General features: G+C 36.5%; 1 protein-coding gene across 1 annotated transcript; it reads right to left on the minus strand.

Annotated features, from left to right (window-relative positions):
• Positions 1–2,790: 2,790 nt before the first annotated feature.
• On the minus strand, positions 2,791–19,293 carry LOC18441189 (uncharacterized). The gene is made up of 2 exons (XM_006851309.4): positions 18,905–19,293; positions 2,791–3,425 (listed from the first exon to the last, which is right to left on the minus strand). Exons 1-2 carry the CDS (start codon positions 19,244–19,246, stop codon positions 2,898–2,900), a joined length of 870 nt encoding a protein of 289 aa, XP_006851372.3. The 5' UTR covers positions 19,247–19,293; the 3' UTR covers positions 2,791–2,897.
• Between the last annotated feature and the right edge of the window lie 2,314 nt (positions 19,294–21,607).

Below are 21,607 nucleotides of genomic sequence, written 5' to 3' on the forward strand. Positions count from 1 at the left end.
CTCTAAGGTGAAACCTAATCCATTATAATTGGTGAAATTTTCTTTACCTTTGTCTAATTTCCTGAACACAGCATGGTAGAATTCTGTCCCACTTTTGAACAGGGTGAAAGTAAAAGCAACAGCTAGACATTGTATGCAATGAAATTCTTCGATATGGGACAGCATATATGAGGATCATTTCTGAAATAAAGTTTAAAATTACATGAGGCAACAAAAATGAGTTGAAATCTTTATGCCATCAATGCAACAGGTGAGACCCCAAAACCCCTTGCTAAGCCAGTAAAAAGTATTTTGATGGCTGCCGTGCATTGCTTTCTTTGGTTTGACCAGCCATGCGGAATGTGATACTCACAATAGACATTCCCACTATATATTGAGCAGTTGACCAACTTAATGCACAACATGATATATTGGTTTGGGAACCACAACTGAGGTACCAAAATCTTAAGATCTAACTACTAGGTATCAAAATCTGAGAAAGGTTGTGAGTTTCATCATATCATTAAAGCGATTTTTCAACCAAATTCTGTGGCCCTAATAGGAAATTTTGATTTTGAAATCTGTCTGACTTTGTTCATAAAAAAAAAAGAGAAAGCACTAATCCAACAGATAAATGAATTACAAGTAATAAATGACCTTATCGAGCCTACATAGATATGACAATTAAAAAATCAGCACCCAATATGGGATCAAAAACAATGAAATCTCGGGCAACTGACTGTGTGCACCCATCTACTGCATTTTTTAAGTTTTAGATCCAAAAACAGATACATATATAATAACAACAAATTCGACACCAGAATGCATAGTCACAACCTCCTGAGTTAATATGCCCCAAGATAGCTTTGGAATCCTGCAGCTCAAACATTGGGCCGATTTAACTCCAGACCCTAAATTAGTGCAAGCATCCAATGGCCTCACTTCTATCCAGCAGAATATTGAAGGGAGAAATAATGTGATTGGAAGCATATTCACTTGTTTACGCAGACATGCATGCACACACAATAAAAGGATCAGGATTCTCCAAAGGAGCATCATCAGAGATCATGTTGGCTGCAACTCAAAGCAGCTAACGGTCCAACAAGGGTGAATAGGAGACACACCTATCCAGGAATCGCTTCTATGTTTGTGATTCTCATTCTAGCAAAATTTAAATCGGAAGGCTTGAAAGAGGAGGGACAACCTCAAGGTAGAGGAAAAAGAAAGATCTTTTTATTGCAACAAGACATACGATCCAACTGTGTAAGACACGTGGTCTGCATGAGAGAGCTCATGGGTTTGAACTTTGAAGTGTATCCCCTAATAAAACCAGGCAATCCACAAGAGGAAACGAAAAAGTGATTACCCTTTTTATATATGAGGCACCTTCCACCTCTTGAAAGAAAATATCATGGGCATGTTACGACATGTATTCTTTAGAGGGCATTAAGACATGAGAGAACTGAGAGAACAAATCAAAGGAAAGTAAAAACAAGATCGAAAAACAAAGGCACAAGGACATCCCTATTAACATATGAGGAGCTGAGTGAATACGCAACTTAAGACCTCATATCGCCTTGTGTGAATATTTGATGAGCCTAAAGAAGTTTCTAATGGGCCTGCTATTGAAACGAGAGAAAGCGAGATGAAACCTTCAAGGAAGTACCTTTGGGGATTGAACCAAAAGAGTCCAAGAGCTCAAACAAGGACTCGTCAAAATTCAGATAGATTTCTCTATTTTTCCTTTTATCAAGGATTCAGAGACAGTAAAATTGGGTTTTTCCTCTCAACAGCCAGAGTTAATCAAATAGGATTTTGCAGTACACAGACCTCCATATATCATAGAAGAGATGAAGGAAAAAGATCCTTTATAAAACTTTCTTTTTTCCAGAAAAATCTTTCTTGTCCCATTAAAGTTTGTGATCATTGCATCGCTGGTGAAGCTTTAAATATCCAAGGCTTGGATAGGGTTGCAGGTGTCAAAGATCTCATGATGCACAACAAGGAATGAAAAAAATTAGGAGACTCACATATTGTCTTTAAGCTCTAAGCATCATCTAATTATAAAGTTTTCTTAGAAAGGGGCACCAGAGTTAGAGATATGAGCTTGCAAAGGATACATGCTCGGGTGACTTTCAAGTGGCCTGAATTTTAAGGATTCCACAAGATATTTACTCACTGTGAAATAAAAAGAGAGAGGGCATGCACGAGGTCAGCCTATTGATCTCAATTGATTGCCACTGCGGTGGACAATCGCAGCAAGAGGAGGGGCGAGAGTGTTACAGAGATAAAGGGCATGAAGTAATAGAAGAAGGGTTTCAACATGGAGAGAGACACAGAGAGAGGGAGAGAGGGCAAAAAGGTCAAGAAATTTAAACTTAAAAACCATTAACAGCTGGCCCAGATAATCGGCAATAAGATTCTGGACTCATTAGAACGAATGGTCTAAAACTCAAATACGCTTATGACAGTGTATCTAAGATGCATACGATCATTCCCCTTTAACTAAACAATTTTTTTCGGCAGGAATATAGTGTTCACATTTCACACACACGAACGCACGCATATACGAACGCATTCACTCGTGTACACGAATGGACATAAACACATAGGCATCACATGTGGGTTTTAGAATAACTGCACATGATCATAAGAAACAATCTTATATATCATTTTCAGCCATGCACAGCTCGCTGTTCTTGTCGAAAGGAAGACGGAACACGTATCTAGATACATGTAGAGTAAGGAATCAGTGATTGAGAGCACCAAAACAATGGCCTCAAAATACTTAAAAGACCAAATCATGAAAAATATACGAATCCTCATCTATTGATTGTTAAATACAAATATTTTATAATACATACCCAAGCTCATGCAAATAATGGCTTTGGGGCTAAATATCAATGGTATCCATTGCATCAAAAGATCTTTCCCCATGAACCAAGAAATGGGAAGACTGCTACCAGCAACCTCCAAAGCAATGGCACTTCCCTGTTCCCCACCCTTCTCACAAACTTGGTCTTCTTTTGTGCATTTAGGGGCACAACTTTTTTTTGAGGTGGAGGTTTTGCTGCTGGTTCGTTTTCCAAATCTTCCCAACCACCAAATCTTTGCCTCCGCTGCCCACCTTGACATGAACCTTCCGGGCCCCAAGACTCATCCCCCCCTGCTTCACTTTTTTCTTTCTTTTCACTTGTTACATGTTCTCGGTTGGCATAATTGGAACTGGAGGTGGTGGATGTGGAGAAGGGCCTTGATCTAGGGCTCCTCGATCGGGGTTTAGATCTAGAATTCACTTGGTTTTTCCCCCATAGCTTATCCACTGCAAAAGAGAGGGCAGTCTGAGAAAGGGGGAGTGCCATGGCCATGAGAAAGGCCTTGGGTCCTGTTGCAAGCAACATGGATAAGATAATAGCTGGTAGCATCCAGCCAAATGCTCTGAATACCTAAAACATAAAAACATAGCATAAAATTAGAAGACTATTTTTTAGTATTTTGTAGGAGAAGAAATAAAGGAATCAAGTCACAACGAATCAAAGACGAGTAAATTATGACTTTACAGAATGATTGGAAAACCCATAAAAAATTATCAGGAATAAGGAGGCAATAACAGGAGCTCTGCACAGCACTGTTCAGCTAGGGGTCCACAAAATTTCACATGTATGACATATTTTGTCCTAAAATATGTGAGAAGAAAGAAAAATGAAGTGAGTTTGCAATAGAAACACTTTGCACTGGAACAATCCAGCATCTTTCTTACTTTTTCAATTATGGATCAATATTTATGCCTTCGTCTTTTCCATGTAATTCCATAAATATCAGCTTAGTATGATAATAATTTCAAAGTGTTTTATCCAAGAAAAAGAAAAGATAATTATTTCAAAAGATTCCAGATCATCTTACACAATTCAAGGGCATCTCGTTTTGAGGAGCCAAGGGAATTTGGCATATTCTGACATACAAAATTACAATATAATTATTATTCAGCCACCAACTAACTAATGTTTTTTTTCTAACTACAATACAACATTCATATAGACAATCATCATCATCATCATAACTTTTTTCCCTATTAATTGGGGTTAGCTACAAAAATCTTGATCCGCCATTTTGTTCTATTAAGGGTCATACCCTCAATGAAGCGATAAGCCCCCATATATTTTCTAACTACTTCCAATCATGTCCTTTTGAAGCAACCCCTTAGCCTTCCACTTGAACTAACTCGCAGCTCCTAAAAGGTGTTGTACTTTTCTCAGTACTTCCAACCATGTCCTTTAGGGCCTACCCCTTAGCTTTCCACTTGAACTAACTCACACCTCCTAGCAGGTGTTATACTGGGACTGCGCCACACATGGCCAGCCCACCTAAATCCAGTCTCTCTCATCTATCTCAACATCCTCATCTCCACTACACTCATTCTATGGGTATATTATTTTTTGATCGCCCAACTCATCTCCACTACACTCATTCTATGGGTATATTATTTTTTGATCGCCCAACATTTCGCCCCATAGAGCAAAGCTGGTCTCACAATTGCCCTATAGAACTTGCCCTTCAGCTTCATTGGTATATGGCGATAACATAAAATTCCGATTGCACATCTCCACTTCGCCTAGCCAGCTCTAATTTTATATGCAACATCTTCCTCAATCTCTCCATTTTCTTGAATTATCGACCCAAGATATCAAAAGTGCGGTCTTTTTGGTATTTCTTGGTCGTCAATCTTAACTACTTCCTCGTCTCTACTCCTATTATTACTAACCTTGCATTTCATATACTCGATCTTAGTCCAGCTAATTTTAAAACTTTTGGATTCTAGATCATCCCTCCAAAGTTCTAACTTTAGGTTGATGCCATTTCGAGTCTCATCGATTAAAACTATGGCATTTGCAAACAACATGCACCACGATACCTCATCATAACCATGTAGGTGCCTAGTTCATAACCAAGACAAAGAGGCATGGACTCAATGCTGACCCCAGATGTAAACCTATTGTTACTTAAAACCCACTCATCTCTCTGCTAGTTGTTTGTACTCTAGTTAGCGCTCCATTGCACATAGTTCTCCCAAGTCGATGTAGTATCTGAAGACTCCTTTCTTTTTCAACACTCACCAAATCAAATCTCAAGGTACTCCATCATAAGCTTTGTTTAGATCGATAAAGATCATGTTGTGGAGGTCTTTCCCCTTCGCCTTAAACTTCTCAATCAATTGCCTAAGTAGGAAAATAGCCTTAGTTGTTGACATCTCTAGTATAAAACCAAATTGGTTTTCAGATACAATTGTTTCATGCCTTAGTCGTTGCTTAATCAACTCTCTCTCAGAGCTTCATAGTATGGCTCGTAAACTTGATCTCTCGACAATTTGCATAATTCTGTATGTCTCCTTTGTTCTTGTAAATAGGTATCACAACACTTTTCCTCCATTCATCTGTCATTTTCTTCGTTCTCAACACCTTGTTGAACAGCGTCGTGAACCAGTCAATGACAATCTCCCCCATGCACTTCCAAACCTCTATCGGGATATCATTCGGTCCTAAAGCCTTTCTTATCCTCCTTTTCAAAGCTTCTTTCACTTCCGATATCCTGACCTCCTCCTCATTTATAACAATGGTTCCTTCTACCACTATGTTCCCATCATATTCATCATTTAATAATTTTTGAAAATCAACTCTCCACCTTTTGTTAATCTCTTCATCCTTCACTAAGACTCTTTAATCCTCACTCTTAATGCATTAATATAGTCTAGAACCCTTCACTTTTTTCTCTCATTTTCGTTAAATTGAAGACATCTTTTTCACTTTTTCTTGCTCTTAGTTTACTGTATAGGTTATCATATGTCTTAAGTTTAGCCGTACTTACTATTTGTTTAGCATTTTTCTCAGCATTTTTATATTCTTCTAAGTTTTGATCATTTCTATTACACAAATAAATCTATTTTCTCATTTTTAAAATTCTACCACCTAGTTCTTGGACAATTATTACTTTCACGACTTCTCTTTTATGTCTTTATGAAGACATCCATAACCATGAGCCTATGTTGGGTAGTCACTCACTCCTATGATAACTTTGCAGTTTTTACATGATGATCTATCTACCTTCTTAACTAGGAAGAAGTCTATCTGGCTTTAAGTGATCCACTTTTATAGGTTATTAAATGTGCATCGCATTTTTTAAAATAAGTGGTTGCTATTGCTAGATCATAGGCTATAGCAAAATCTAGAATAGCCTCACCCATCTCATTTCTTTCCCCAAACCCATATCCCCCATGTACCATATCCTCTACTATCCTTCCTTACATGGCCATTTAAGTCCCCTACTAAAAGGTTCTCTCTCCATAGGTATGCCTTGGACTATTCCATCCACATCCTCTCAAAATTGTCTCTTAATTCTATCCTCTAATCGTACTTGTGGTGCATAAGCACTAATTACGTTTAGTATCTCTTCCCCTATTACAAGTTTAATTAATAGGAGCCTATCATCTATTCTTTTGACATTAACTACTTTATCTTTTAAATATTTGACTACTATTATGCCTACACCATTTCTATTATTATCCTTTCTTGTATACCAAAGTTTATACCCATCTATTTCTTTAGCTTTCTCTCCTTTTCATTTAGTTTCCTGTAGACATGCTACGTGTACTCTCATTTGTCTCATTGTATCCACTAACTCCATACTCTTCTTTGTAAGCATTTCTACATTCCATGTGACTAGACAAATCCTATTCTCTTGGACTAGTTTCTTTACCCGAGCTCGTCCAAATTATCGCGGGAACCCTTGCCTATTTTTCACCGCACCTGGGCGACACTGCAGCCCGTCGCTTTTGGGGAATGCCCTAGCTAACCCTCGTTCATTTCTCACTACACCAGGGTTCCGATACAGCGCGTCGCTTCAAGGGACCAAGCTAGTATAAGCAGATACTGTAGGTTCAAGATTTATGATAACTTTTGGTAAAATTTTACACTGGCTGCCTACCTAATACAACTCAGCCCTTTTACCCGAGCATGGGACGAGTTAAGGGAAAATTCAAGGTCCTCACCCTTCTTAGACCAATATAGGCAACACGCATTGAAATTAAAAAAAAAATATTCTAGAGTCATGAATGTGCCCAATTTACTCCCCCAAAACTTCAGCGAATAACGTTATAAAATTAAATCTGAAGTTTAAAAATTGGTTAATCTCCACCACCAACAAATGACAAGAATCAAGGAGCCATTGATATGCATGGACAAGAAAGACAAGCCCCTCATTTACCAAACCAAGGACCACATGTGATCATCCTCTAGAAGAGTCTAATCGAATCAATTACAATACTTACTCTAACTGAAATCCATGAGTTTCCTGAGCAGAACAAAGGTAGAATTAATGTAATTTATTTAGCCTACGCTACTTATTGATTATCAAAAGGCGAACCCCCTGGCCATTCCCACCGCCCAACGCGGTGCTAGCTAAGTCTGTCGCTAGCACAAAGTCGATTCTCACTTGTAGTATAGCAAAAGTAACCTAAGCAGGTTGCCTTTGGATAAACTATTTGCGGCATGGCGGCATTTCCAAAGGCAACCTATCAAACATGGCAAAAAAGTCAACATTGGACACAACTTAACTAAGTAGCGCACTGCTTCTAGACGCTCGAAAGGCCTTTTTCCCGTCTAGGCTGTGCGAACTAACTTATTCTGATGCCCAAAGAAATTAATACAACTGACCTTGATAAAAACATAACTATGTAGACTTAACACACAGATGACTTTCAAAAAATATACACAGATGATTGAGAAATGTTGCTTAGTCGAATGCCATAGGAGGCAACTTATCCATTGTAGTAACTCCACAAGCATGAATCTCTTACCTAAATGCAAAAGCTTGATCTACTCCTGCTTATTTGAAATTTAATCATTTTTCAGCCTTGGTTACATAAAAATACTTCTTTTTTTTGAGGAAGTTAACAGCTACATAAAATTCACTTATCACCTCATTTAATTTCAAAGTTAAAAAAACATATTTTTCCCTTACATTTAACTTCCTATATTTGGCTTCCTATATTTAACTTCCTATATTTGTAATGTTAGTGAAAATCATAAACTCACCCCCTAAGCTGAAAAACCTTCGGAGAGCTTTACAGAAAGATGTGTTGCTAATGATAAAAACCAGTAACAGCTGATTTTTTTGGGAGCTTACCATTGGGATACCAATGGCAATGACATATGAATGAAGTTTAACTTCTGAAGCTACAAACAAATGCAAGTAGCCGAACCCCTAGCTCGCTGTGTCTCAGGCTGACCAATCAAAGAGAGAGAGAGAGAGAGAGAGAGAGAGAGAGAGAGAGAGAGAGAGATGCTAGTTACTCTGTTTTCAAGATAGCTCATAACAAAAACATAACGTGTTCGCAAGTGACCATGGTGGAGGGGTGGTTGATTAGGGGAAAAACCATCAAAAGTGTATTAAAATGCAAGAAGCAAGTTTGAGATTAACAATTTTCAGAAATAAAGAGCAAAGACCCAGTTGGCTTGGACTATGGCCTAGACTACTTACATTGGGCATCCACCAGAATCACTAGCTACCAATAGAATCCTATTGGTCCAAGGGAGAGGGGAAAGATAATAGAATTGTGGATGCTTTATTGATTTCAGAATTCAAAATTGTATAACTGTAAATACTATCTAATTACTTCTTTTGTTGTAATGACACCTTATAAAGATTACTACTAATGACGGTTCATTAATAACTTTTTTTCTCTAATAACTAAAATTAGTTCAACAAAATACAGATCATTTTTAACTTGTATACATTAGCTACAGTGTCAAAATTAATTCTGATATAGTACAAATTTCACATTTACTACTACATTAATCTATAGCATGATAATTTCAATAGCCAGCAGTCTCTTTCATCATTTGAGAGAGAATCACATTAACCAAGAAAAATCACCACCTAGGAGTGCAAATCCCATGCACCAAGGCCTAGCTAAACCATATTACAGAATTTTATATCAATCGCTTCTGTAGCAAGTGTTTACAAGTCGAATCTGCAATGCATGACAACTCTGAATACATAATTAATATCAAGAATGACAACACCTGCAGTCACATAGCATAAAGAAAATCCAAGAGCGATAGTGGCACTATATGCCCAAAGGTAGCTAAATGGGTAGCTAAGTCATTCAGATTTCTAATCTCCACAACAAAGATGTCCTTTAAGAGATTAAAAATGAGTTGAGTTGCAAATTTGTATCCCCTGAAAAATGAATGACCCTCCATTATTTTAAAAAGAAAGATGAATGACCCTCCATTATTTTAGAAAGAACGGAATGATCCTCTTAGAAAATATGGAATGATCCTCCATTATTGTAGAATCTGCAATCCAGAGAGGGTAACCTGCAAAGTACAGGATAGGACAAGAACAACCCATCTTATTGAAAGAAGCCTTGAGGCCAGACAGCACCAAGCTACTGCTACAGCTGAAACCAAAACTCAGTTCAACATTCACATAACCCTCAAAGGACTTGTAAACTAAACTTTCAAATACTCCACTGTAACCACAATCTTTCTAGGGATAACTCAACAACGTGATTAGTTAGACCTAACCTAATCCATAAGGAAAAATTTTTTGCAGCAACTCATTGTTTTTTATTGAACTACTTTTGCGAGGATCCTGCACATAGTTGTTGGGAGGGGGACACACATCAAATATTAATGATTCATCTTCTAGTATCATGTACACATGCACCATGGATATTCCATAATACGAGCATCCCACAATAAACTCATCGAATCATATATGAGTTAAAAAATAAAGTCGCCTAATCATATATCTAATGACAACTATTCATTACCATCCCATGCTAAATGGGATAGAGATCCCATATAAACAGGACTGAGCTCCGAAGGAGGATCTGCTAGGGGAAAACATAGTAGTGCTCCTGGAGCATGACTGACCCCTAGGGAAGGTGCTTCCATAACTATGATCCAGCTTTATTATCATCTCAAACCAAAATGAAGCTAACTCATGATATTGAGCCACCATGCTTGACCAAACAGCCAACAACTTATAGGCCCAAAGTCACTCCTTGAAGAGAAGAGAAGGACAATTACTCCTAAGGGGTCGAGTCATTGAGAGAATATTTTTGGGAGCTTCATGCTTAAAGCTTCAACCACTCAAGAATAGTTGATCATTCAATAAGTATTTCACTTAATGGATGTCTTCAAAAGTGACACTCTTCTAACATTTCACCCTTAAAACATTTCAACTTGCAAGCAGCACTGGTGGAAAGTGGAAACTTTAACTCAACAATCAGTAACCAATCTCGTAGTAGCATTCTGAAGTTTGGACTTTAAGCCATATAAGTTTCGAAGCCCTAAATAGAAGAACTCGAGCTCTTACCGCTTATCATCGTAAACTCTCAATGTAAATTAGGTAATATTGCGAGCCAAAAAGGGGAATAGCTATGATGTGCTTTTCCTGAAGGGAGTTATCTCGGCTTAAGGATTCAATAGTGGACTTCTAACCTACCTAGATAGAATGATTGAAGGAATTCTGGACCATTCCATTTCATTCTATTCCTTTTCTTTTATGATAAATTTTTCTTTTTGATTTGAGCATTCAACCAGACCGAGCAGTGGAGAGAGTGCTGGTCCATTCAATGAAATGAATAAGTAGAGCTACTGTAGAGTTTAGTGGCAAGCAACGAGCAAAGCCAGTGGTAGCAAGGTCAAATTATTGGCTGGGTTTTTACTCTTGCGAAGCACAAGTTTGAGAGTGCTTTGCCGCCCTGCCCTCAAAGCCATATGGCCGTAGGAGGTATAGACACAAATTAGGATGATATAAATGCGAGTGCAGGAAATTCTACATGACCATGCCATATGGGAAAGCAAATAGAAAATATCCTCCAGATAAAAGAAAATCCAATTCAATTTAGCCTAGTTTCAACCAACTGAATATATATGCCCAGGTGAAGAGGCACCAAGGAAGGGAAGGTCCGATCATTATTAAAGCTAAACATGAAGAAGGAAACATCCAAAAAAGATCTAACTGTAAACCAAATTATTTGAAAAAAGGTTGGATGGTGAAAAAGTCGTCAATCAGACACCATCTCAAAATCACCATGGCAATGGTGAATTCTAGAATAGTATGGGTTATTCTAAAATTCACCATTGCAATGGTGATTTTAGAAAACTCTACTCCAAAATTTTGGACAGTGAGTTGCCCTTAGAATAATTTTAATTACATGAATGTATTCCTTTTAATGGAATAAAAAAAGGGCATTAAATGTAACTATTAATCCCTCCTAATTTTGATAAATTTATAAAGCCCTCCACATCACTTGCATTTCTCTTCTCTCCATCTTCATATCTGGACGTTTCTCATCATCTTCTTCGTAGTGAGATCTCTCACTCTCTCTCTCTCTCTCTAACATCAAATTTTACCCCAAATCACAAATAAAACGAGGGATTACACAATGCCATAGAAAGACCTCACAGCCAATGCTCCTCTTGCTTAGATATCTCTCTCTCTCTCTCTCTCTCTCTCTCTCTCTGTCTCTCTCTCTCTCTTCATGGATTTTCTCAGAATCTGGCTGACCAAGTACCAATAATCCCTCCTCTCTCTCTCTCCTCAGCTCAGACCAAGTACCACAGTCGTGCTCTCTCTCATTTACAGAAGCAAACTGGAAAACACAAATACACAACCATAGAAAATATGAAGTAAGAGAAAGACCATGTTCTGTTAATTTTACTCTATTTCTCTTTCTTCCCTTAGCAGTACATGCTCTCAGATGGATAAAAGGAGAAAGAGAAAGAGAGCGCTGATGGTTCTTCATTGATTTTTTACAGAAAACTATAGCATAAGTAGAAATGCAATGCTCGAAATGCAAAAGAAAAGTGATGAAGCAAATTGGGGGATTATAATGCATAAATTCCATTGTTCTTGACACTTCAAAGGGAGCAACGACGGAGAGAGAGAGTGAGAGTGAGAGGAAGGTTGGGGCCTAAAAGAGAGAGATTTGGTTGAGGAGGATTTAGGAGCTTCACTGTGAGAGATTTTGGGGGTTTTAGAGAGAGAGAGAGAGAGAGAGAGAGATTCTGGGGATTAAAAAAGGGAGTTGTTGGGAGTTCTTTGGGGAGAGTGGGAATGAGAAAGGGGGAGAGCGGGGGCTCCATTGGAGGAGAGGCACCTTCTATTGAAATTACAACCTATCCCCTATTCTTATATGGTGAAATGGAATAGATTCATACAATTAAAATTATTCTAAGGGCAACTCATGGTCCAAAATTTTGGAGTCAAGTTTTCTAAAATCACTATTAGGATGGTGGATCTAGAATAACCCTATATATATATATATATATATATATAGGAATAATCTAAAGTTCACAACCCTTCAAATTACAAAGGTTAAGGATAGAATGAGTTGTGAATGGTGGATTTATTAATTTTGTGGTGTATTTTTAAAGAAAGTTACTTTTTGTGATATCTTCATCATTAAGTAAGGGTAATTTTGTAAATATCACTACAAGACAAAGGGTACTTATGTCATCCCCATAAAAGGTAAAGTTGAAATTTTTACTAAATGACAAGGGCACTCTAGAAATAAAGTTCCAGGACAGTAACTTTCAAAATCCTAATGTATTTTGGTAAAAATTTCAAATTTTCCCTAGCTTAATGGTTAAGTTACCTATTAAAATATTTTTTTAAACAAAAAGTAATGATATTTTTGATAAATACACCCATCACAACTCCTAACATTAACCTTTGTATTTTGAGGGATTGTTAACTCTCTCTCTCTCTCTCTCTCTCTCTATATATATATATATATATATATATATATATAGGAAGATGTTAGGGTGAACCCACTAGCTCACAGGAAAAAATAAGCCCAACGACCTAGATTTAATTTGGGCCGATCTGACGATCACAGATGTCCGGTAGTGTTTGAATTTTAATTTTTTTTCTACAAATCCAAATCACTTGAAATTTGGAACGTGTGTACATCAAAAATAGGTGAATCTTCAAAAAAATATCAAAAAAATATTTTACATGAAAAACATTGACCAAAATACCTCCAAAAAGTTTCAGGGGTATTTTGGTCAATTGTTTTCACGAAGTATGTTTTTTATATTTTTATTAGGTGCGGCTTGATGAGAAGAACACATACCTATATATATATATATATATAGACATACACACACACATACACACACATACATATATATATATATATATATATATGGGAAAAGATGGGATTAGCCCACTAGCTCCTATGAACATATGAGCCAAACGGCTCAGATTGAATCTGGGCCGATTTGACGATCACGGATGTCCGGTAGTGCTTGAATATTATTGTTTTTTCTACAAATCCAAATCACTTGAAATTTTAGATGTGTATTCTTCTCATCAAGGAGCAACTAATAAAAATATAAAAAAAATTATCCGGGAAAACTAAAATGACCAAAATACCCCCCAAATCGTTTTAGGGTATTTTGGACAATTTATTTCATGTAAAATATTTGTTTGATATTTTTCGAAGATTCACTTATTTTTGATGAACACACGCCTAAAATTTCAATTGATTTGGATTAGTAAAAAAGAAAACTAAAATTCAAACACTACCGAACATCCGTGATTATCAGATCGGCCCATAATCAATCTGGGACATTGGGCTCATATGTTCATATGAGCTAGTGGGCTAATCCCAGCTTTTCCCTATATATATATATATATATATAGGTTCACCCATGGCTCATCACCATCCAAAATCATCAAACGGTCACAATTGTCTCATAGTGTTTAAATTTTAATAATTTATCTACAAATCTTATTAACCTCAAATTTTGTCGGTGTGTGCCTTAGTAAGGCACAGCTATATAAAACATAAAAAATTCAAATAATAAAAGGACTAAAACACACATCCAAATATTTCGGGGGCAGTTTTGTCATTTATTTTTTGGTAATTATTTTTTAATATTTAATATAGGTGAGAGTTGGTTGGATGTACACACACCCCAATCTTCAAATGAATCTAATTTGCAAAAAGAATTATTAAAATTCAGATACTATCAAACAGTTGTGACATTTTTTAGACTTTGGATGTTGATAAGCCATGAATGCAGTATTGTAGAACTTCATTTATGAGTGAGTAAGTGAGTGCGTGTGCGTGTGCATTTGCGGATGCATGTGTGGCCATAACAGTGTTAAAAAAGTTGCATTTGGCTGCGTAGAATAGAGAGAAGAGAGGTTTGCGGCCTCAAGGATGTTGGGGTTTGAGTTGGATACCAAACCCCCCTAACTGAACTTGTTTTTGTGTGTGTAGCCATAACAGTGTTCAAAAAGTTGGATTTGGTTTTGCGGAATAGAGAGAAGAGAGGTTTGGAGCCTCAAGGATGTTGGGGTTTGGGTTGGACACCAAACCCCCTAACTGAACTTATGTATCAAGTATTTATTAATAATAATGATAATAATTTCAGGTGTGTTTGTGTGTGTTATGGCCCTTTCAATCGTAAGACAATTTTTTTTTTTTTGAAACTGGATCTTAAGACAAATTTATAGGATTAAGAAAGCAACAAAGATATCCTAGGATACACGAGTTTATTGATATTTTAGCAAAACTATGTAACCCATTCTTAAAAAAATGTCAATAAACTTAAACCCAAAAACACTTCCGAATAGAGGCCAAAACCAAACTTGAAGGAAAACCCAACAATCAATAATTAAAAAATAAAAATAAAAAACCCGACAACCAATATTTTAAAATATCACCAAACCCTAAACCAAAAATTGAAATATACTAATCTTCAGAAACCTCGTCAAATTTAGGTCCAATCAGTGTGCTTTGGTTGCTGAAAGACATTGTCTGCCCTCTTTAAGTCTTGCACACAATCTGATTGTATGCCTTAAGATTTCGTCTAGAAATCAAATGGTCTGAAATTCTTTTCAACCTTCAATAAATCTCAAACAACTTATCTTGATCTGGTTTCTCTCTCTCAAAACTAAGCAAAGTTTTGGGAGGCAGAATGCTTCCCAAATCCTTTTCCTCACTTTTAAGACCGAAAATGCACCCCCATTGAAGGCCATTTTCTGCCCTTGGCATGGGGCATCAAGGCGCCAGCCCAGGCCAAAAGAGGGGACCGCCTGGCACCAAGTCACTAGCCTCCGGCCAAAAGGCAGGTGCCTGTAGGGCATGCTACCCTAAGCATCCTCCTACCCCAAGGCGATACACCTAAGGCCCTCAACTACCTGGGCAACAAGACAGCTGAAATTTGCAACACTAACCACAGAACATAAATAGCAGTCAGCAGCTTGGGAATTTTCATTTTTAGAAGATCTCAGTAATGAACTAGTGATGAATTCCTTAAGCTCATGAATCCACATCAAAAACAATCTAAATTCTGGATTTAATCTTTTATTCCTGTTTCCATAAAACAGAATAAGGTTTGCACCCCTTTTTGACCTTGCCAAGGATCCAAAATAGCATGTGCTTGTTAAGTACATATTCCCACTATGAGATTTAGTAATTAGTTTCTTTAGGATCTGCATCTGCAGAAGCACATCAATAAACTCAGACGATGTTGTCTAAAGCAAAGTAGACAAATTCTCCTAATTGAGGCAGAAAAAAGAATAGTTCCCGCAGACATACTAATCTTTTTAATCAATACTAAAGTCAGATTAACCGATTCCAGTATCATTCAGCTAAACTGCCAGATTGGCTGCCTTCCAAAGGATCAGCCAGGTCAGGGTTCTATAATAACAAGAAAGAATACTGACAGCTTGAATCGAGTTATGGTAAGAGTCATGGCAATGGGAAAATGAGAAATTAGAGAGACAGGTCCACTGCCATGGAAAAAATGCTGCTAGAAACGCTCTTTCTTTCATATTTGTTTACTACAACTTGAATAAAACAACCTTTCCTATATCATGGAAAAAGGAGAAGAAGGTCCACTCTATATGGATATTATATGAGAAGATCGTCTGTTATTTCCTTCAAGATTGTATACAAAGAGACCATTTATCATTTGTACATGGAGGCTACCATCATTCTTGTCCCTTAAATTTCAAAATGGTGGTTGTATGAGTGTCATTGAATAGACACAACGCTAAAAAAAAAAGATATTTTTGGACTTCATGACAAACCCTAAGCCATCCAATTTGACATCTAATGAGTGGGAATGATTGTGACCACCATGTACAAAAGATAAATAGTCCTTCTGTAGACAATCTCATTTCTTTTACCACCCAGCCCACAAACAAATCTAGAGTCTTCAACCACATCTCCGAAGGCATTCATAGTAAGAAACTTCTCAAAAATAGCCAAACATCAAAAGAAAAAGAACCCTAGGTGAAGAATAGTACAGAAAGTATCTATAACTTAATACTCATATTAATTGTTGCTTAATATCAATTATAAGCTAGATCTAGATGACTAATACAAAAGGGCACATTTGAAGGGACATCAAAGAAAATCGCTAGACATTGGAAGGAATTGAATGGAATCTAAAGCAAAATATAGAGAAGAAAACTAGGCAGTTGATGATAAAGTTATACAAGCGTATATGCTTCAAAGAAAAATGAGCAAGGTGCATGAATCACTAGGGTTCTTGCATAAAGCAGTTGGTGCACGTTTGGAGTTTGGGCAGTTAGCCACAACTTATATTTACATAGAATGAGTGACACATCATTCTGATGAACATGACAACAAGGCATCTAAGGCATGCAGCATATATTATTTGTCAAATCAATATATCATTAGGGGACTGCCAAAACCTATATTTAACAAATAAAAAAGGAGAATAGGTTGAGTTCTAACCAATAACTAGCTTATGGTTGAGAAGCTAATCATCTCAATTCCAAGTTTACAGTTTGGATCCTACATGAGGCCAAGATTATCAAAAAGAAAAATGCCTAATAATAATAATGATGAGACGACGATAGAGATGATGATGATGATGATAATGATGATAACGAGAGTGATGATGACGACGATAGTGATGATGATGATGATGATGATGATGAAGACGATAGTGATAATGATGAATGATAAATAAATAAAGCCAAAAGATTTCCTACCCCCATGGAAGTATCCTATCCATTTACTCCCTCGAGCAAAACACATTCTAGGGATAATTTTCCAGATCTTGAAAGTCTATAGAACAATCTCAGCAAAAAAAAAAAAATCTGAAATAAACTCTCTGTGGAAAAAATTAATGCCTCAAGATTAAATAGAGACCATCCAATTTCTGGAGGGCTAGATCTAAGTGTCACAAATCTCATAATTTTATTTTTTTATTTAAAAATGATCATCTAGTATTTTCTATGTGGTTCCCAAAACTTTAGGCTAAAAAAACCTCCTAAATAGGTGTTTTGAGCGAGGGAGTAGATGCACAGTATATGCTCCTGTGTGAGCATAATATATGCGCTCATATATAATTTCAGAATGAAGTTTCTATAAAGCTCAGGTTCTATGAAACAAAATAAAGGCTCGCCTCAAATCCTTGTCTAGAAGTACTTTCGGCAACGGAAATCTCCATGATGGCTCTAAAATCAATTTTCAACATCAAAAAATAAAATTTGAAACTAAAAAAAGGTACAAATCTTGCGGATCTATGAACACTTATTTTTAGGGCGAAATGGACGGCCTAGATAATTTGTTGCAATATGCACCATTTTTAGATCTTCAAATCCTTTTTTTTTTTACAAACATAATGTTGAAGCCGAGATGATCAATGCAAAGGTTTTTCAATGCTAGGAAATTATCAGAAGCATGCCTTAATTTCTGTCTAATTGGAAAAAAAAACTCGCAACTTTCATAAACCTCGTCCACACCCTTTTTCTTTAATTTTGACATTTTTTTTTTAATCAAAATAGCCTAAACGGTGGTCATATTACTGTGAAGACCCTATCATAAAGTACCGTAATGCGGTAATGATTATGGTAATACGACTACTGTGAATGTCATTTTGGTAAAAAAAATGTCAAATTTGAGGAAAAAAGTTGTGGATGAAGTTTATGAAAGTTGAGGGTTTTTTTTTAATTAAACTAAAATTAAGATATATTATTGATAATTTCCATTCAATGCTTGAATAGCAATTTCTAATGAGTTATAAGATGAGGCTTTGCTTGTTTTGATAAGGCCGCAGCCCTATCAAATCATTTTCCCTAATTTAATAAATCTACACCAGGACTACCCAACAAAAAGATGGGGCTTTTTTTTTTTGGGAATGGGGGGGGGGGGGGGGGAGGGGGGTTGGGGTAATTTTGAATCACCACCACACGGAGTTATTTATGAATATTAACTACATGACTATGGAAATTAGTGGCAAAAACTAACATAAACATATTCCTCTGAATCAGGAAAGAACAAATGTAGCAATTTCTCAAAACAAATATTTCTTTTCAGATGGTCTATAGTGGCTGAAAATGTCAAAATGTGACTGCTTTTGCTTCATGCACAGAAGGTTCAGCCAGCTTGAAATAGATAAACTAATGAGTTACTTCAAGGTTAAGCCATCTAAAACACAATCAAACATACAATAGACATACATTGCCTCATTAGTTTTCCCATCAAAATCCTCTGTTGCAACAGAAATCCCATCAACATCCTCCGTTGCAACAGAAATTTCACAAAATAGATATAAAGTTAGATTCAACAACTCAGAATAAATAAAGAAAAATGTGCACAGACTTCAAGGAATAGGAAGGAGATCTTCTCCAATACCATACCAGGACTTTCCTCCGAAACTAAGAGTCACTAATTATACGAGTCTTTTATTTGTGTAGGTGAAAATCATTCAGTAACTAAATCAAGACAACGATATTGAAGCATGAACCTTTGTCATTCCAATTCTAAACGAAATCATTTCCTAGGTCAACCTGTAACTATGGAAAATAAAAAATCATAAACAGATAAAAAAATAAAAATAAATCGAGACATCAATCTTGCCTTGATGATTCCAAAGCTTTCCCATGGCTGCTCAAAAACATCATCCTCCTCTTCATCTTCATCATCCGAGTCCAAATCATCAGAGGAAGGAGACCACCACGACGTTGTGGCTTCTCTGAACTTGTTGTCCTCTGCATTTGAATCCCTGTAAAATCCAGGGCGCCTGCTCGCAAAGGTAGCCTTCTTTTCCACCGATGGCGATGCTTTGACTGTGGGAAAGCAAAGAGAGAGAGGTTTCCATGAAAATGAAGAGGAAAAAACTGTGGAAAGAGGAGTGGAGCACGGTTGCAGATGACTAGGAATTGTGGTGTTCATGAAAGGTGAAGCGGCGCGGAGGACCATATCTTTATATCATGATTTATTAAATTTATTGCTCAGTATTGAACTGGTGCTCAAGTAAGAGAAGGCATAAAGAAGCGGGGAAAGTATAACATTCCTATGTATTTCCTCATGTTTATTACTCCCGCGGGTGCGAATTATCTATTTACTCCACTGAACAATACACATACTAGGGATACATTTTAGATCTTAAATTTTATTTTATTTGTTTTGGAAGATAGGCCTTTACCCGTTTTTCCAAATAGAAGAAAAAAGTGTATATAGAGCCAAGGCTCTAAAGAATCAAATTAGAGCCCACCTTAAAAATTTCAAGTTGCTTTGATGGTTAAATATCCTCAAATTGATCATCAAGATACATGGACATAAGAAAAAAAAATAGATTTCAGGTTTTGGAAACAATGCATCTTGTAATATATTTTTGAACCATCAATTTTCAAGATTTTCAAGTTTTATATTTCTACTTGATCTATACTCTTTTTTAAGCTTTAAATTTTATAATTATAGATAAAAATATATTTTAAAACTATCACAAAGATTTTTAGTATTGAAACCACATATCTCAACACTATTTGAAGGTGTTTAGAACCTCGGCTCTATACAAACTGCACCCTTAATAGAATAGTGTTAGTGGTGATATCTCAAATTTTAGGGACATAATCTCTACCCTATAGACTAATCTCATTGAAAATAATTTCTAAAATAAGCTTGCTATGTACTAGAAAAAATTAATGCTTCAAGATTGAATGGAGGCCATCCAATTTTTGAAGGGCTAGATCTAAGTATCATAAAATAATATTCAACTTTTTCTTTTCAAAATAATCATCTTATAATTTTAACGTGGTTCTCAAAATTTTTGCCTCAAAAATATTCCCAAGTAGGTGTAGGGAGTATATATACAGTAGGCTTCCGAAGGCTTCCCAGGGAGTAATGCGAGATTGTAACTTATACTGTAATGCTGGTCCAATCTCCAGCACGAGTGCTCAACGACGGACGGTGGAGATGGACCCCGGCTCCCGCATGAGTGGATAATGCAGGAGAAGTCTTCATCTCAGCTGGTCCCTATGAGGACAACAATGGATTTAGTACATGTTATTATATGAGGGGTGTAGATTGTATAAGGCTGCAGCTCTAAACAATCAACGTAACGCACACCTTTTTTCGAAAGATGTTATTTTAGTGCTGGAAATCTTTGTGGTGGTGTGAGAATGTACTTTCGTATCTTTTGAAAAATAGTTTAGATCAGACCTAGAAACACTTGGTAATCTTGAAAATTGACGGTCTATAAAATATATTATAGGATGCATTATTTTTAATACTTGAAATTCATTTTTCTCATGCCCATACATCTTGAGAGGGAGATGATCGATTTGAGGATTTTTGGGCATCAAACCAACCTCTTCTAGTGAACTTTGAGGTGCACCTATTTTCATCTAATTCATAAAATAAATTAACGAGGATTTATGCAGTTTCTATAAGGCCTAGGCTTTATGAAAAGAAAGTAAAGCCTCACCTCAAATCCTCACCTGGAGAGCACTTTGGGCATAGGATATCCTCATGATGGCTTTAAAATCATTTTTCAATACCGACTATGAAATTTGAAACTCAAACAATAATACACATCTCATGGATCCTTGAACCCTTACTTTTAGGGGAAAACAGACGATACTGGTAATGTGTTATGATATATACTTATTTTAGGGCTTTAAATTCTAATTTTTTTCATATCCATGATTGCTGAGATGATCGATTTGAAAGCTTTTCCGATGCGAGAGCTACAATTTTTTTATGATTTTTGTGGTGAGACTTAACTTATTTTGATAGGGTTGCAACTTATCAAAACATTTTGCTTTATCAAAATACCTATGAGAGATGAGGTATTTAACATTTTGCCCTTTTGCTACCGTTCCTCCAAGTATTTTTTGACGAGAATTTTGAATAAAACCAGAAGTTACGAGTAAAGTGTTAAATTGTTCACCTCTTAAACCCATGATAAATTTTCTACAAAATAAAGATATCCATATCTAGTGTCATGTAATGGAACGTTTCCATTTTACTTAGATTTATACTCGAGTCATTACCCGATTTCTTTCTTATAACATTCAAGTGGTTTACCTTCATGTTGTGGCACCCTTTCACCCTAACCACCAGGGCTTACATGTTATTTCTGCTCGTGACTAGGGAAGGTTGAATCGCCTAATTCAAAGGGGATTGGGTGGGTATTGGGGGTGATCCGGGTCCAAGGAAGATCACCTGCTTTTTGTATGACTTATTTTTTACACACCAGTTCGGATTGGGAAAATGAGTAGGAAAAATGAGTAGAAAAAAGTGCATACAAATGGGAAAAATTGGCCCCTATTTATAGAG

This window comes from Amborella trichopoda, chromosome 7 (assembly GCF_054954075.1).
Source record: "Amborella trichopoda isolate Santa Cruz 75 chromosome 7, AtrichopodaSantaCruz75HAP2 v2.0, whole genome shotgun sequence".
Classification (NCBI taxonomy): Eukaryota; Viridiplantae; Streptophyta; class Magnoliopsida; order Amborellales; family Amborellaceae; genus Amborella; species Amborella trichopoda.

Excerpts from the sequence above, each read along its gene's own strand:
- LOC18441189 (XM_006851309.4), bottom strand. The coding sequence starts at position 19,246 with ATGGTCCTCCGCGCCGCTTCACCTTTCATGAACACCACAATTCCTAGT. Across the intron at positions 3,426-18,904 it reads AAAGCTTTGGAATCATCAAG|GTATTCAGAGCATTTGGCTG; the intron begins GCAAGATTGATG and ends TTTATGTTTTAG.